At 40.4% G+C, this 19,092-nt stretch overlaps 1 protein-coding gene across 3 annotated transcripts in view; it reads left to right on the forward strand.

Annotated features, from left to right (window-relative positions):
• LOC139755943 (androgen-induced gene 1 protein-like) overlaps positions 1-19,092 on the forward strand; it is a 151,590-nt gene that overhangs the window by 49,880 nt on the left and 82,618 nt on the right. For 2 of the 3 annotated variants that reach the window (XM_071674723.1, XM_071674724.1), the window contains one exon: positions 10,898-11,087. In XM_071674723.1, coding sequence (XP_071530824.1) covers positions 10,929-11,087 — 159 coding nt within the window. In that variant the 5' untranslated portion in view covers positions 10,898-10,928. Of the gene's footprint in view, positions 1-2,535; positions 2,607-10,897; positions 11,088-19,092 lie in introns of all 3 variants that reach the window. The other variant, XM_071674725.1, reaches the window with a different exon arrangement.

Here is a 19,092-nt window from a genome sequence, read left to right on the forward strand (position 1 = left end):
TCCAACTGCAGACCGCCATACTTGGAGAAAAAAAAAAAAAAAACGCGTATTTCTCGGTAGTGACTTATTTACCTATTTGAATCTCGGTGTTACATTGGTAAACTTCCATTCATCTCGAACTCTTCTCATAGCAAGTGACATATTGAAAGGGTCTGTCAGGGGATTCGTTATTTCATATTTCGCCTCCTCCATTTTCCTTCGATAAAAGTTGCCAGGGCCTGCCTTTTTATTTGTATTCATTATTTTTCTTTGGATGTTTTCAGCTTTTATATCATATTGTAGAAAGTTGGTTGTCTTCAGTCGTAAATATAGATATAAAAATGTCACTTAAGATTTTTACTTTGGTCTCATTGTCTTGAACCAAGTCACCGTTTTCTGTAATTGATGATAGACCAGTTGACTGGGTAAGGACTTTCTTGCTTCAACCAATTGACTGGGTAATGACTTTCTTGCTTCTAACTAGACTGTAAAACTCCCTAGGGTTTCTTATATTTTCAGCAGTACATACTTGTCGAATAACACATTCGCTACACAGATTTACTTAACATACCCTATCTTGTTGGTTATTGGTCTGTTCCGTTTCTTTTGAACTATTTTTTTTTTTTCTAGACATAAGGCAGTATTCTATTTCACCGTTCTACTTCCTTAGCTTCCTGTTGAAAACACCGTCTATTGCCAATTGTAACGGTGGTATGTTCCCTCCAGTGCTGTGAAGGTTGTACGTTAGCTTTTCCAGACTATGCTCACGTCATTTTCATTGTCCATGCCATCCCAGGTTTGCTTATCCAGAGTAATGCAAGGTCATTAAATTTCGCCCGTTTACAATCGGGCATTTTTTCGTGACGTGTTGACCCATGTTACATGTTACAAGTTAAAATCTTGAAAGTGACGTCAGAAGTAATTTGTTAGTGAGAACTTGCATCAGACTTTCCAACACTATTAGCGAGATCCTCTCTTGTAGTAAATTTGCGTTCTTTTCTATTCCGGATAACTTTTCCCTTGCTCATTTTTCGTTCTGTTATGTGGGATTTCAATATTTTTACATGAGCATTCGTTATTTTTTCCACTTGCTTCTCTTATTCTTTTTTTTCTCATTGTTACATTATCTTTTTTCCACTTCTTTTATTAATTCCTAGTATTCTCTTCCCTGGAATTTTTCATTTTCTTTAGTATCTGTTCACTGATTATTCGACCTAATTTGTCATTGTATAATTTTGTTTGTCACCGGGTCATTGTTTCTGAAGACATTCCAGTGTGTGCTTAAGAATTTTTGATCGATCATCGTCTGATTTGCCATGGTGAAAATCTATATCACTCAACCCATTATCTTTTACTACTGTTGCTGAATGATCTTCACAATCTTTCACTTCCATGTTTATGCTGTAATGACTTTTATGATATTATGATGAGAAACTTGAATTATTTACCTGTACATAACTGCCGTGTCAATGTAAATATCAGATATATTGTGCTTGTCTTTGTAAATATATGATTTACTGTGTTGCTTCCTCGTGTCGATTTGTTGTGTAGCTTCACGAGGCAAAATGTATCATAAATTGATCAATCTTTGGAGCAATTCTTATTCATATGCTGATCCATTTTTCTTTCCTTTATAATTGTGTCTGTATACATGATTTACTCTTTCCTGCAATTCCATAAAAGTGGAAGTTAAAGTACCAGTCCATATCATTAATGGGTCAGGTTTCTCTAATTCCTTCAACTTTTGTAAAATTATTCAGAAGTCACTGAGTGGTTTTGGTGTAAATATATTGAATTTATGGCAGGGATCATCGCTGTAATTTGTTCACATGCATTGTAACTTATGTTTGATATCTGCTTTCCTTCTAACGTATTATAGACATATGTTGCTACACCCATTTGTTTAAATTTGGTTCTAAGTTTGCTTCATCTTTCTCTTTTTCATTATGCTATGATTCTGACAAGTGGCATAGAAGAGAAATTTGGGTTGCGCTCAAGTGCCCTTGTGATGTGCTTTTTACTTCTTGGAGGTAGATGTTGAAGTGTAAAACTGCATGATCTAGGAATGAAATATCATATATACTGAAGTTTTGGAGCTTTGTTTCTTTGTACCTAGTCAAAGACTGTAAACGAAAGATAGGAAAATGGGTTGGCTTAACCACAGTAAAGTGTGCTACCCTTACAGCTCGATCAATGACAGATGCCAGATACTTCCATGTAGGATGTTGCTAGATACTTCCAGATATTCAATCAAACGTGGCCTGCACTATATACGTTGTGGAGGTGTTCATACATGTTATTTTTATCTGTTGTGTTCCATGCCATGAGATGATTATCTTGACCTGTTTCACCTTTTTATCATAACAATGAAATAAAGTTTGTATTTCACTATTTCAATATCTTTTTTTCTTTTATCTAAATTCAGGTGTTTCAAGCTTGTCCATATTTTGTTAAATCTTTCCACTACACTGACACACCTGATTATCAGGTGTTCTCTGAACAATAGGAAAAATAACATTGATGTTAATGCTACCTTATGACAATTTTCCCATGCAGGACACTTTTCTACAAGTCCTGGTGTTACTGAAGATCTCTTTCCAGTCTGCTAATTGAACCACATACCATCGGTAAATGAATTTGTGACTATTCTAAACAGTATGCCTATATAACTGAGGATAAATTAACAAAACGTTGATTTATTCACTTCAATTTTATTGGCATACTTTTCATACTGAACAGTACAATACCCAACTATATATGAAAAAATGTACATACAATACGGCAAAGAAATACCCAGAGTATGAGCACATAATGCTTGAAACTATCATATTGCATGTAAAAATTGGTTCCTCTTCGTTACACAAATTACAGAAACGTAACATTTCAAAGGCCACTGAACCTCCTTGCTTAAACACAAGCGACCATAATACGTGGACCAGTTAGTACTCGCACTCCACTCCTGAGGTGGCACTATCCTCACACCATCAATGGCGCTGCACGTATAGTTTAAAATAACAACTCACAGGAGGATGTCAAGTTAGGATACCTAAACTAAGTCTGGCGCCAAACTCTCCACACAGTGGACGTCTTGGGTGAATTTTACTGCCCCTGGCTACACGTATCCGGTAGTAGGACCAGGTTTCCGGCACCAGTCCAACAGCCACGATCTTAAGGACGTGCCATCCGCCTCCACAGCAGCCGTTACTCAGCACTATCAAACGCCCAAGATTTCTGCAATTTTCGACATACTCTAATTACCATTACGGCCACACATTCTTCAAACTATCCTCAGAGTTTCACATACATACATGCCACGTCCCCTCCCCTATCACGATCACATACCAGCTCTTTTTTTCTCTCTCTCTAGCCCTCGGCCAATGAATGGTACACCTTTTGTTCAAAAATGACCGGCCTCTCTGTCCCTCCACTAGCGCCACCTATACCAGCGCGCGACAAATTTGAATTACTCAGGCGCTCATTACACAAAAAAGAATTATAAAATGTTTACTCAGATTACGAAACAATCACAGTACTTAGTACAGTATTATATAAATGAATTATAGAATAACTAAACACATAGAATGAGAATAAAGCTAAATTAATTCATTCACAAAAATCATAGAAGCCAAACAGAAAATTCATATATTTACAAAAATCTTGGAAACCAGCACACTGCAAAAGTAGAGAAATGGTAAAACTTAAATGAACACCCATGCAAGAACTCTGTGCATCCATCCTGCTGTGCATCAAATAAAATGTGGACTGTACAGAAAAGCAATGTCCATGCTTGGCTTTTTCATGCAGTTGACATTTGCAAAAAGTTCTCTTGTAACACTCAGATTATGTTGAATCAAAAGTATGATACGTGACATATTTCTGATGATTCTGACAGAGTGACAGTCAATGTCAGCCTCAGACCTTCAGTATGAATGATATATATTCAAGTTATTCACATTCACAATTTACAAAAGCATAGAATATATTTAGTTTTATTTATTTGTTTTGTCGCTGTCTCCCGCGTTAGCGAGGTAGCGCAAGGAAACAGACGAAAGAAATGGCTCAACCCACCCACATACACATGTATATACATACACGTCCACACACGCAAATTTACATACCTATACATCTCAACGTATACATATATATACACACACACAGACAAATACATATATACACATGTACATAATTCATACTGTCTGCCTTTATTCATTCTCATCCCCCCCCCCCCACACACACACATGAAATAATCCCCTACCCCCTCATGTGCGCGAGGAAGCGCTAGGAAAAGACAATAAAGGCCACATTCGTTCACGTTCAGTCTGTCATGTAATAATGCACCGAAACCACAGCTCCCTTTCCACATCCAGGCCCCACAAACATGATTTACCTTAGATGCTTCACATGCCCTGGTTCAATCCATTGACAGCACGTCGACCCCGGTATACCACATCGTTCCAATTCACTCTATTCCTTGCACGCCTTTCACCCTTCTGCATGTTCAGGTCCCGATCACTCAAAATCTTTTTTCCTCCATTTACATACCTATACATCTCAACGTATACATATATATATATATATATATATATATATATATACACACACAGACATATACATATATACACATGTACTTACTTCATACTGTCTGCCTTTATTCATTCCCATCGCCCCCCCACCACACACACACATGAAATAACCCCCTACCCCCTCATGTGTGCGAGGAAGCGCTAGGAAAAGACAACAAAGGCCACATTCGTTCACATTCAGTCTCTAAATGTCATGTAATAATGCACCGAAATCACAGCTCCCTTTCCACATCCAGGCCCCACAAAACTTTTCATGATTTACCCCAGATGCTTCACATGCCCTGGTTCAATCCATTGACAGCACGTCGACCCGGTATACCACATCGTTCCAATTCACTCTATTCCTTGCACGCCTTTCACCCTTCTGCATGTTCAGGTCCCGATCACTCAAAATCTTTTTTACTCCATCTTTCCACCTCCAATTTGGTCTCCCACTTCTCGTTCCCTCCACCTCTGACACATATATCCTCTTGGTCAATCTTTCCTCACTCATTCTCTCAATGTGACCAAACCATTTCAAAATACCCTCTTCTGCTCTCTCAACCACACTCTTTTTATTACCACACATCTCTCTTACCCTATTATTACTTACTTGATCAAACCATCTCACACCACATATTGTCATCAAACATCTCATTTCCAGCACATCCACCCTCCGGCGCACAACTCTATCCATAGCCCACGCCTCGCAACCATATGACATTGTTGGAACCACTATTCCTTCAAACATACCCATTTTTGCTTTCTGAGATAATGATCTCGACTTCCACACATTCTTCAACGCTCCCAGAACTTTCGCCCCCTCCCCCACCCTATGATTCACTTCCGCTTCCATGGTTCCATCTGCTGCCAAATCCACTCCCAGATATCTAAAACACTTTACTTCCTCCAGTTTTTCTCCATTCAAACTTACCTCCGAATTTACTTGTCCCTCAACCCTACTGCACCTAATAACCATGCTCTTATTCACATTTACTCTCAGCTTTCTTGTTTCTCACACTTTACCAAACTCAGTCACCAGCTTCTGCAGTTTCTCACACGAATCAGCCACCAGCGCTGTATCATCAACGAACAATAACTGACTCACTTTCCAAGCTCTCTCATCCACAACAGACTGCATACTTACCCCTCTTTCCAAAACTCTTGCATTTACTTCCCAAACCCCCATCCATAAACAGATCAAACAACCATGGAGACATCACACACCCCTACCGCAAACCTACATTCACTGAGAACCAATCACTTTCCTCTCTTCCTACATGCACACATGCCTTACATACTCGATGAAAACTTTCCACTGCTTCTAACAACTTGCCTCCCACACCATATATTGTTAATACCTTCCACAGAGCATCTCTATCAACTCTATCATATGCCTTCTCCAGATCCATAAATGCTACATACAAATCCATTTGGTTTTCTAAGTATTTCTCACATACATTTTTCAAAGCAAACGCCTGATCCACTCATCCTCTACCACTTCTGAAACTTCACTGCTCTTCCCCAATCTGATGTTCTGTACATGCCTTCACCCTCTCAATCAATTTTATTTATTTATTTTGCTTTGTCGCTGTCTCCCGCGTTAGCGAGGTAGCGCAAGGAGACAGACGAAAGAATGGCCCAACCCACCCACATACACATGTATATACATACACGTCCACACACGCAAATATACATACCTATACATCTGAATGTACACATATATATATACACACACAGACATATACATATATACACATGTACATAATTCATACTTTCTGCCTTTATTCATTCTCATCGCCACCTCGCCACACATGGAATAACAACCCCCTCCCCCCTCATGTGTGCGAGGTAGCGCTAGGAAAAGACAACAAAGGCCCCATTCGTGCACACTCAATCTCTAGCTGTCATGCGATAAAGCACGTCGACCCGGTGTACCACATCGATCCAATTCACTCTATTCTTTGCCCGCCTTTCACCCTCCTGCATGTTCAGGCCCCGATCACTCAAAATCTTTTTCACTCCATCTTTCCACCTCCAATTTGGTCTCGCACTTCTCGTTCCCTTCACCTCCGACACATATATCCTCTTGGTCAATCTTTCCTCACTCATTCTCTCCATGTGACCAAACCATTTCAAAACATCCTCTTCTGCTCTCTCAACCACACTCTTTTTATTTCCACACATCTCTCTTACCCTTACATTACTTACTCGGTCAAACCACCTCACACCACATATTGTCCTCAAACATCTCATTTCCAGCACATCCACCCTCCTATGCACAACTCTATCCATAGCCCACGCCTCGCAGCCATACAACATTGTTGGAACCACTATTCCTTTAATCATACCCATTTTTGCTTTCCGAGATAATGTTCTCGACTTCCAAACATTCTTCAAGACTCCCAGAATTTTTGCCCCATCCCCCACCCTATGATTCACTTCCGCTTCTATGGTTCTATCCGCTGCCAGATCCACTCCCAGATATCTAAAACACTTTCCTTCCTCCAGATTTTCTCCATTCAAACTTACCTCCCAATTGACTTGACCCTCAACCCCACGGTACCTAATAACCTTGCTCTTATTCAGATTTACTCTTAACTTTCTTCTTTCACACACTTTACCAAACTCAGTCACTAGCTTCTGCAGTTTCTCACATGAATCAGCCACCAGCGCTGTATCATCAGCGAACAACAACTGACTCACTTCCCAAGCTCTCCCATCCACAACAGACTTCATACTTGCCCCTCTTTCCAAAACTCTTGCATTCACCTCCCTAACAACCCCATCCATAAACAAATTAAACAACCATGAAGACATCACACACCCCTGCCGCAAACCTACATTCACTGAGAACCAATCACTTTCCTCTCTTCCTACTCATACATATGCCTTACATCCTCGATAAAAACTTTTCACTGCTTCTAACAACTTGCCTCCCACACCATATATTCTTAATACCTTCCACAGAGAATCTCTATCAACTCTATCATATGCCTTCTCCAGATCCATAAATGCTACATACAAATCCATTTGCTTTTCTAAGTATTTCTCACATACATTCTTCAAAGCAAACACCTGATCCACACATCCTCTACCACTTCTGAAACCACACTGCTCTTCCCCAATCTGATGCTCTGTACATGTCTTCACCCTCTCAATCAATACCCTCCCATATAATTTACCAGGAATACTCAACAAACTTATACCTCTGTAATTTGAGCACTCACTCTTATCCCCTTTGCCTTTGTACAATGGCACTATGCAAGCATTCCGCCAATCCTCAGGCACCTCACCATGAATCATATATACATTAAATAACCTTACCAACCACTCAACAATACAGTCACCCCCTTTTTTGATAAATTCCACTGCAATACCATCCAAACCTGCTGCCTTGCCGGCTTTCATCTTCTGCAACGCTTTTACTACCTCTTCTCTGTTTACCAAATCATTTTCCCTAACCCTCTCACTTTGCACACCACCTCGACCAAAACACCCTATATCTGCCACTCTATCATCAAACACATTCAACAAACCTTCAAAATACTCACTCCATCTCATTCTCACATCACCACTACTTGTTATCACCTCACCATTATCCCCCTTCACTGAAGTTCCCATTTGTTCTCTTGTCTTACGCACTTTATTTACCTCCTTCCAAAACATCTTTTTATTCTCCCTAAAATTCAATGATACTCTTTCACCCCAACTCTCATTTGCCCTCTTTTTCACCTCTTGCACCTTTCTCTTGACCTCCTGCCTCTTTCTTTTATACGTCTCCCAGTCATTTGCATTTTTTCCCTGCAAAAATCGTCCAAATGTCTCTCTCTTCTCTTTCACTAATAATCTTACTTCTTCATCCCACCACTCACTACCCTTTCTAATCAACCCACCTCCCACGCTTCTCATGCCACAAACATCTTTTGCGCAAGCCATCACTGCTTCCCTAAATACATCCCATTGATCCCCCACTCCCCTTACCTCCTTTGTTCTTACCTTTTTCCATTCTGTACTCATTCTCTCCTGGTACTTCCTCACACAAGTCTCCTTCCCATGCTCACTTACTCTCACCACTCTCTTCACCCCAACATTCTCTCTTCTTTTCTGAATACCCCTACAAATCTTCACCTTCGCCTCCACAAGATAATGATGAGACATCCCTCCAGTTGCACCTCTCAGCACATTAACATCCAAAAGTCTCTCTTTCGCATGCCTATCAATTAACATGTAATCCAATAACGCTCTGTGGCCATTAACATCCAAAAGTCTCTCTTTCGCATGCCTATCAATTAACATGTAATCCAATAACGCTCTGTGGCCATCTCTCCTACTTACATATGTATACTTATGTATATCTCGCTTTTATACACCAGTTATTCCCAATCACCAGTCCTTTTTCAGCACATAAATCTACAAGCTCTTCACCATTTCCATTTACAACACTGAACACCCCATGTATCCCAATTATTCCCTCAACTGCCATATTACTCACCTTTGCATTCAAATCACCCATCACTATAACCCAGTCTTGTGCATCAAAACCACTAACACACTCATTCAGCTGCTCCCAAAACACTTGCCTCAGTCAATACCCTCTCATATAATTTCCCAGGAATACTCAACAAACTTATACCTCTGTTAATTTGAGCACTCACTCTTATCCCCTTTGCCTTTGTACAATGGCACTATGCAAGCATTCCGCCAATCCTCAGGCACCTCACCATGATTCATACATACATTAGATAACCTTACTAAACTGTCAACAATACAGTCACCCCATTTTTTAATATTCTACTGCAATACCATCCAAACCCGCTGCCTTGTCGGCTTTCATCTTCCGCAGAGGCTTTTACTACCTCTTCTCTGTTTACCAAATCATGATCCCTAACCCTCTCACTTTGCACACCACCTCAACCAAAACACCCTATATCTGCCACTCTGTCATCAAACACATTCAACAAACCTTCAAAATACTCACTCCATCTCCTTCTCACATCACCACTACTTGTTATTACCTCCCCATTAGCCCCCATCACTGAAGTTCCCATTTGTTCCATTGTCTTATGCACTTTATTCACCTCCTTCCAAAACATCTTTTTATTCTCCCTAAAATTTAATGATACTCTCTCACCCCAACTCTCATTTTCTCTCTTTTTCACCTCTTGCACCTTTCTCTTGACCTCCTGCCTCTTTCTTTTATACATCTCCCAGTCATTTGCATTTTCTCCTTGCAAAAATCGTCCAAATGCCTCTCTCTTCTCTTTCACTAATAATCTTACTTCTTCATCCCACCACTCACTACCCTTTCTAATCTGCCCACCTCCCACACTTATGATGCCACAAGCGTCTTTTGCGCAAGCCATCACTGCTTCTCTAAATACATCCCATTCCTCCTCCACTCCCCTTACGTCCTTAGTTCTCACCTTTTTCCTTTATGTACTCAGTCTCTCCTGATACTTCCTCACACAAGTCTCCTGCCCAAGCATTGAAAATATATCAATAAATCCCCAGCCAACATTCCAACAATAAGGTCCAATGCCTATAGTATTACTAGATCAGTAGATTCTTACCCTACTCTTTTACCTATGAATATCTTACCAATTCCATAGAAAATACACCTTACCTCTCTTTGTCTTGTGAAAATTTGTGAAAAATGTGATCTGTATGAGTAATTTTCCTCTTGCATATCGCACATGGATAACATCCACGGCTAGTGTCAAGTTTTTTGTAAACAATGGTACTGGTAAGGAGAATGTGATGTCTAACAAGGTCGGCTGCTGTTAGGGGTGGGCTGGGAGTTTGGTTGGTTGATGCATAGGTTGAGGATATTGAGTGGTTACAGTCAGTTAATGAGCAGTTCATCTTTGTTCTCATGGATGTGCGTATTGAAGCAGGTGAAATAGTGAACATTGAAACCCCCACAGAGGTGTAAGCAGTAGAGCAATAGCTCCAACCCCTAGTCCTCACCAGGGATAAGTTTGTGTTTCCAGAGAACATAGGCAGTATATTAGTTTTTCATCTTCATTGTTTCAAAGGTATTATGGTGTATTTTTTTCTTAGGTTTGTTTCATAAAAATTTGGACTAATATTATTTCATTTATTCCAGCTACATTAGGTTGAAGGGCGGAAAAGTCAGGTGCTGCAGGGAATGGGTTGATATTGAAATATCTGTTTTGTGTGTAGTTATAAGTTTTAGATGCCAATATGTGGCATTTGTCAGAAAAAAGGTCAACTCAGAAGTGTGTACATATTCATGTATGAGTAGGAGTGTATTATGGACACTTTTGATTAATGATTGTAAGTCATGAACTTTGATATAATATACTGAGCTACCTTATTTTTTTCTTCTCCAGATGAAAGATACTAGGACCCTGAAGCCTCTTCATGATGGGTGGGGTGACAACACTGATTCACTTTATCTTAGCTGTTCATTATGGATATGGCATTAATGTTTATCTCTATGGATTAACTCCCCCAGAGGAAGTTATGGAAGTAAGGAAACTTATTGGAGGACAGTTTAAATATCTCACCTTTTGGGATATGGTAAGTTGATTTTGTCATGATCAGTTTAACATCTTTTTGTATGTCATTGTGCATGGAACACTCACTGGTTAAGAATGTATTTTGCCTTCCTTTTCAGACCTGTGTGAACGAATATGCTCGGCAGGGATTCTGTAGGAGAATTTTGCTTGTGAAGATAGATATCAAAATTGAAATGTAACTTTATCTATCCCCAGCAGTTTGTCCCATGAATGTGAGATATATTCCCTGGGAATGTATGCATCATGACCCACTAACCTGTGAGATTTCTAGTGAAGAAATCCCATCCTTCACTCACCCTTTGTGAACCAATTGAGGGTGATTGCAGCTGTGTGCTCATTCTTGGCCATTCAGCGACTGCCACCAGGGTGACATCATTGACCCAGTCACATTCAGCTGAGCTCATAGATCTCTGGGCATGTGTGCTGCCAACAATTGCCTATTTTTCCACCTCATGGTTCAATGCTGTTTTCTTTTGTATATATGCTGTACAGGGGCTCTTCCCGTTTTGAGTTGCATTCATGGAGTTTGTGACTGATATTGAAAAAACAAAAAGCAAATCCAATATTGTATGTACTTCTCTGAAATTATGTAAATTTCAGTGTAAATAATGCAAAAGATAAGAAAATACAAACCTAAGATGAGAGATGAGCTTTTGATGAGGACTGTTCAGTGGAGTTTATCTGAGAGTCAAGATTTCCTATATCTCAAATCCTCATTGCTAACAATTTCTTTATCTTTTCCATAATTTCACTACATTACTGGTAATTGAGAAATATTTCAATGATATAAAACAGCATTTTCCTCAATCTTTTTGCTAGATTCTTGAATGGTGTGCTGTGTTGTTGGTGGGAGGCCTAGGACCCTAGCAATATCTGCAGTACTTTCCTCTTCTCTTAGCTCACTAACATGTTTAGATGCATTTTAGCACTGACTTTCTTTGAGATATCATAATCACTTTTTTTGTGTCTGGGAGAGCATGTGGCTATACCAATGTATCATCAAAGCAAACAAAATGACATCTGAGCAGGCTCAAACAGAGCCCAGATTTGTGAGTGGCTCACTCTGTCTTGCAGGGATCAGAAAAACACTGAACATACTCAGGGTGGAATCCTCATGATGATGCCATAGCTAATATGCCTCGAGGTGTAACTGACAAAATCTTTTGTTATATGCCAAAGATTAGAAATTTGACAGCTTTTGGAATATTGTTGTGGTCCTAAATGTATATAAACTCAGTGAAATGTGAACAGTTCAGTTCATGTATGTACTGGTTCAAAGTATATAAGCTGTCAGTAAAATGTTAACTTTTTGGTTGCGAGATTTCTTTTTTCAAACTGTGCCTAAACTATCAGTACATTGTAAAGATTAAAACAGTTTTTGGTTCAGAGTAAACGATGTATGGCACCAGTAGAATGGGAAGACTGAAATAGCTGTTTCAGATTGATGACCACTTACACAAGAGGATAGTTTTGTCTTCATCAGCTGTAAAGTCATTTGTACGAAAGCTCATTTGGGTTTTGAGGTTCACATTTCATACTCAGCATATGGGTTGATCTTATTTTTTCTATTTGAGCTTCAAAGGGCAAATTATACACCTCATTATATTGTACTTTAATATGTAGTGGTGGGGTGCTTAAGATACCTGGGAGTGGCCATGGCAGTGAATGGAACCATGGAAGCAAAGATAGCTCATAGGATGGGTTAGGGGTGAAGGATCTAGGTTCATTGAAGAAAGTGTGGACGGAGAGGTCAAGAAAGGGAGGGTAAAAATGGTTATGTTTAGAGGTGTGTTGTGTGGATGTAAGGCATGTGTTATAGATGATAATTTTAAGTGGAGGGTGAATGTACTGGAAATGAATGTTTGAAAATAATATGTGGTGTGAGGATGGTTGATTGGGTAGGTAAAGATGGGGTAAGAGAGAGGTGTGGTAATAAGAACAGGGTTGAGAAAGCTCAAGAAGTTGTGCTAAAATGGTTTGGACATATAGAGAGAATGACTCAGGAGAGGTTGACAAAGAGGATACATGCATGAGAAGTGGAAGGGACAAGGAAAAGGGGGAGACCAAATTAAGGATGGAGTAAAAAAGATCATGAGTGCCTAGGGCTAGAGGGTGAAAGACATAGTCGGGAGAAAGTAAATTGGAATGGTGTGGTATACAGGTTGTAATATGCTGTCAATGAAACGAACCAGGGCATGTGAAACAGCTGGGAAAAACTAGGGCTTGGTTGTGGTTTTGATGCATTACACACAATAGCCTTAGAGTGTAGGTGGTTGCATGAAACTTGTCTTTGTGGCATTACCAGCTGTCCCCTCAAGTGCCATGTTACTCACCTTCATATTTAAATCACTGATCACTGATATCCTGTCTTTTGCTTGAAGACTACTGAGGCAAATACTCAGCTGCTATGCACTAGTAACCACCCATCTCTTGCAATCCACTTTCATTTCCCCCCTCATCAGTTTGGAGCTTTCTTCCTTACCACTTCCACACATTTCCACAACTCCTACTTCAGCAATAGTTTTACCTCTTCCCTAGGTTTTGCCTTCACACGAACCCCTGACTTTACCCTTAAGACATTCCCATGCTATCCTTTCCCTTTACCCTTGAGCTTTGTTTCACTCAAAGCCAGAACATCCAGGTTCCTATCCTCAAACTTTGTTTCACCCAAAGCCAGAACATCCAGGTTCCTGTCCTCAAACTTTGTTTCACCCAAAGCCAAAACATTCAGTTTCCTTTCCTCAGTAATCTGGGTATGAATCTGTCATGCAATTGGTGTTACTGGATTTAACCTGCTTGAGGTTATGCTGTGATTAAAAATCACCTTTGGCAAGGCAAGAATGTTTAAAAGAAATTCTCACTCCAAAGGTGTCTACATTTCCTTTCAACTGGAAGTAGTGCATCCTTGGCTGCATGAGACTAAAAAAGGGTCATGGGTAATGCCAGAACTCTTTCATAGAAACTGATCTTGGTTGCATATTTGTCTGTGCCATATATATAGTGAAAGCTTTACAGAAGATGAAATCTGGCTTTGCAGCAGGTTAGGATGGTCAAGAGAAAGGTGCAAGAGGCAAAAAAGAGAGGAAATGAGAGTTGGGGTGAGAGTATCATTAAATTTTAGGGAGATTAAAAAGATGGGTTGAGGGTCAAGTCAGTTGGGAGGTAAGTTTGAATGGAGAAAAACTGGAGGAAGTAAAGTGTTTTAGATATCTGGGAGTGGATCTGGCAGCAGATGGAACCATGGAAGCGGAAGTGAATCATAGGGTGGGGGAGGGGGCGAAAATCCTTGGAGCCTTGAAGAATGTTTAGAAGTCGAGAACATTATCTCGGAAAGCAAAAATGGGTATGTTTGAAGGAATAGTGGTTCCAACAATGTTGTATGGTTGCGAGGCATGGGCTATGGATAGAGTTGTGTGCAGGAGGATGGATGTGCTGGAAATGAGATGTTTGAGGACAATATGTGGTGTGAGGTGGTTTGATCGAGGAAGTAATGTAAGGGTAAGAGACATGTGTGGAAATAAAAAGAGCGTGGTTGAGAAAGCAGAAGAGGGTGTTTTGAAATGGTTTGGGCACATGGAGAGAATGAATGAGGAAAGATTGACCAAGAGGATATATGTGTCGGAGGTGGAGGGAACGAGGAGAAGTGGGAGACCAAATTGGAGGTGGAAAGATGAAGTGAAAAAGATTTTGAGTGATTGGGGCCTGAACATGCAGGAGGGTGAAAGGCGGGCAAGGATTAGAGTGTATACCGGGGTCGACGTGCTGTCAGTGGATTGAATCAGGGCATGTGAAGCATCTGGGGTAAACCATGGTAAGTTCTGTGGGGCCTGGATGTGGAAAGGGAACTGTGGTTTTGGTGCATTATTACATGACAGCTAGAGACTGAGTGTGAACAAATGGGGCCTTTGTTGTCTTTTCCTAGTGCTACCTTGCACACTTGAGGGGGGAGGGGGATGTTATTCCATGTGTGGCGAGGTGGCGATGGGAATAAATAAAGGCAGACAGTATGAATTATGTACATGTGTATCTATGTATATGTCTGTGTGTGTATATTTATGTGTACATTGAGATGTATAGGTATGTATATTTGCGTGTGTGGACGTGTATGTTTATACATGTGTATGGGGGTGGGTTGGGCCATTTCTTTCATCTGTTTCTTTGCGCTACCTCGCAAACGCGGGAGACAGCGACAAAGCAAAATAATTAAAAAAAAATAAGATGTTTTGGAAGGAGGTAAATAGAGTGCTTAAGACAAGGAAACAAATGGGAACATCAGTGAAGGGGGCTAAAGGGGAGGTGATAGCAAGTAGTGGTGATGTGAGAAGGAGATGGAGTGAGTATTTTGAAGGTTTGTTGAATGTGTTTGACAAGAGAGTGGCAGATATAGGGTGTTTTAGTGGAGGTGGTGTGCAAAGTGAGAGGGTTAGGGAGAATGATTTGGTAAACAGAGAAGAGATAGTAAAAGCTTTGCGGAAGATGAAAGCGGGCAATGCAGCGGGTTTGGATGGTATTGCAGTAGAATTTATTAAAAAAGGGGGTAACTGTATTGTTGACTGGTTGGTAAGGTTATTTAGTGTAAGCATGACTCATGGTAAGGTGCCTGAGGACTGGTGGAATGCTTGCATAGTGCCATTGTACAAAGGCAAAGGGGATAAAAGGGAGTGCTCAAATTACAGAGGTATGAGTTTGTTGAGTATTCCTGGGAAATTATATGGGAGGGTATTGATTGAGAGGGTGAAGGCATGTACAGAGCATCAGATTAGGGAAGAGCAGTGTGGTTTCAGAAGTGGTAGAGGATGTTTGGACCAGGGGTTTGTTTTGAAAAATGTACGTGAGAAATACAGAAAAGCAAATGGATTTGTATGTGGCATTTATGGATCTGGAGAAGGCATATGATAGAGTTGATAGAGATGCTCTGTGGAATGTATTAACAATATATGGTGTGGGAGGCAAGTTGTTAGAAGCAGTGAAAAGTTTTTATCGAGGATATAAGGCATGTGTACATGTAGGAAGAGAGGAAAGTGATCGGTTCTCAGTGATGTAGGTTTGCGGCAGGGGTGTGTGATGTCTCCATGGTTGTTTAATTTGTATATGGATGGGGTTGTTAGGGAGGTGAATGCAAGAGTTTTGGAAAGAGGGGCAAGTATGCAGTCTGTTGTGGATGAGAGAGCTTGGGAAGTGAGTCAGTTGTTGTTCGCTGATGATACAGCGCTGGTGGCTGATTCGGGTGAGAAACTGCAGAAACTGGTGACTGAGTTTGGTAAAGTGAGTGAAAGAAGAAATCTGCGAGTAAATGTGAATGAGAGCAAGGTTATTAGGTACAGTAGGGTTGAGGAACAAGTCCTGGGAGTGGATTTGGCAGCAGATGGAACCATGGAAGTGGAAGTGAATCATAGGGTGGGGGAGAGGGTGAAAGTTCTGGGAGCATTGAAAATTGTGTGGATGTCGAGAACGTAATCTTGGAAAGCAAAAATGGGTATGTTTGAAGGAATAGTGGTTCCAACAATGTTATATGGTTGCAAAGCGTGGCCTATAGATAGAATTGTGCAGAGGAGGGTGCTGGAAGTGAGATGTTTGAGGACAATATGTGGTGTGGGGTGGTTTGATCGAGTAGGTAATGTAAGGGTAAGAGAGATGTGTGGTAATAAAAAGAGTGTGGTTGAGAGAGCAGAAGAGGGTGTTTTGAAATGGTTTGGTCACATGGAGAGAATGAGTGAGGAAAGATTGACAAAGAGGATATATGTGTCATAGGTGGAGGGAACGAGGAGAAGTGGGAGACCAAATTAGAGGTGGAAAGATGGAGTGAAAAAGATTTTGAGTGATCAGGGCCTGAACATGCAGAAGGGTGAAAGGCGTGCAAGGAATAGAGTGAATTGGAACGATGTGGTATACAGGGGTCGATGTGCTGTCAATGGATTGAACTAGGGCATGTGAAGCGTCTGTGGTAAACCATGGAAAGTTCTGTGGGGCCTGGATGTGGAAAGGGAGCTGTGGTTTCGGTGCATTATACATGACAGCTAGACACTGAGTGTGAATGAATGTGGCCTTTGGTGTCTTCCTAGCGCTACCTTACACACTTGCAGGGGAGGGGGTTTTTCATTTCATGTGTGGCGGGGTGGTGACGGGAATGAATAAGGGCAGACAGTATGAATTATGTATGTGTGTATATATGTATATGTGTGTGTGTGTATATGTATGTATACATTGAGATGTATAAGTATGTATATGTGCGTGTGTGGACATGTATTTGTATACATGTGTATGTGGGTGGGTTGGGCCAATCTATCATCTGTTTCCTTGTGCTATCTCGCTAACGTGGGAGACAGCGACAAAGTATAATAAGTTAAAAAAGAATAATATATAGTGGGAGACCAAATTGGAGATGGAAAGGTGGAGTGGAGGGGAGTTGAGTGATAGGGGGCCTGAACATGCAGAAGTGTGAAAGATGCGCAGGGGATAGAGTGAATTGGAATGATGTGGTATACCGGGGTCGACGTGCTGTCAGTGGATTGAACCAGGGCGTGTGAAGTATCTGGGGTGAACCATGGAAGGTTTTGTGGGGCCTGGATGTGGAAAGGGAACTATGGTGTCAGTGCATTGTACATGACAGCTGGAGACTGAGTGTGAACAAATGTGGCCTTTGTTGTTTTTTCCAGGCGCTACCTCGCGCACATGCGGAGGAAGGGGGTATTCATTTCATGTGTGGTGGGGTGGCGACGGGAATGAATAAGGGCAGACAGTATGAATTATGTACATGTGTATATATGTATATGTCTGTGTGTGTATATATATATATATATATATATATATATATATATATATATATATATATATATATATATATATATATATATTTTTTTTTTTTTTTTTTTTTTTTTTTTTTTTTTTTTTACTTTGTCGCTGTCTCCCGCGTTTGCGAGGTAGCGCAAGGAAACAGACGAAAGAAATGGCCCAACCCCCCCCCCATACACATGTACATACACACGTCCACACACGCAAATATACATACCTACACAGCTTTCCATGGTTTACCCCAGACGCTTCACATGCCTTGATTCAATCCACTGACAGCACGTCAACCCCTGTATACCACATCGCTCCAATTCACTCTATATATATATATATATATATATATATATATATATATATATATATATATATATATATATAAATATATATATATATATATATATATATATATATATATATATATATATATATATATATATATATATATATATACGTTGAGATGTATAGAAATGTATGGGCTGTGTGTGGACGTGAATGTATATACATGATTATGTGGGTGGGTTGGGCCATTCTTTCATCTGTTTCCTTGCACTGCCTCGCTAACGTGGGAGACAGCGACAAATTATGATACATGAATGAATAAAAAAATATATATATATTTTTTTTTTTTCTTTGTCACTGTCTCTCACGTTTGCGAGGTAGTGCAAGGAAACAGATGAAAGAAATGGCCTAACCCACCCCCATACACATGTATATACATACATCCACACACGCAAATATACATACTAGGTATGTATATTTCCATGGTTTACCCCAGACGCTTCACATGCCCTGATTCAATCCACTGAGAGCACATCAACCCCGGTATACCACATCCATCCAATTCACTCTATTCCTTGCCCTTTCTCCTCGTTCCCTCCACCTCCGACACATATATCCTCTTGGTCAATCTTTCCTCACTCATTCTCTCCATGTGCCCAAACCATTTCAAAACACCCTCTTCTGCTCTCTCAACCATGCTCTTTTTATTTCCACACATCTCTCTTACCCTTACGTTATTTACTCGATCAAACCACCTCACACCACACATTGTCCTCAAACATCTCATTTCCAGCACATCCATCCTCCTGCGCACAACTCTATCCATAGCCCATGCCTCGCAACCATACAACATTGTTGGAACCACTATTCCTTCAAACATACCCATTTTTGCTTTCCGAGATAATGTTCTCGACTTCCACACATTCTTCAACGCT

The sequence above is a fragment of the Panulirus ornatus genome, chromosome 20, assembly GCF_036320965.1.
Source record: "Panulirus ornatus isolate Po-2019 chromosome 20, ASM3632096v1, whole genome shotgun sequence".
NCBI lineage: Eukaryota > Metazoa > Arthropoda > Malacostraca > Decapoda > Palinuridae > Panulirus > Panulirus ornatus.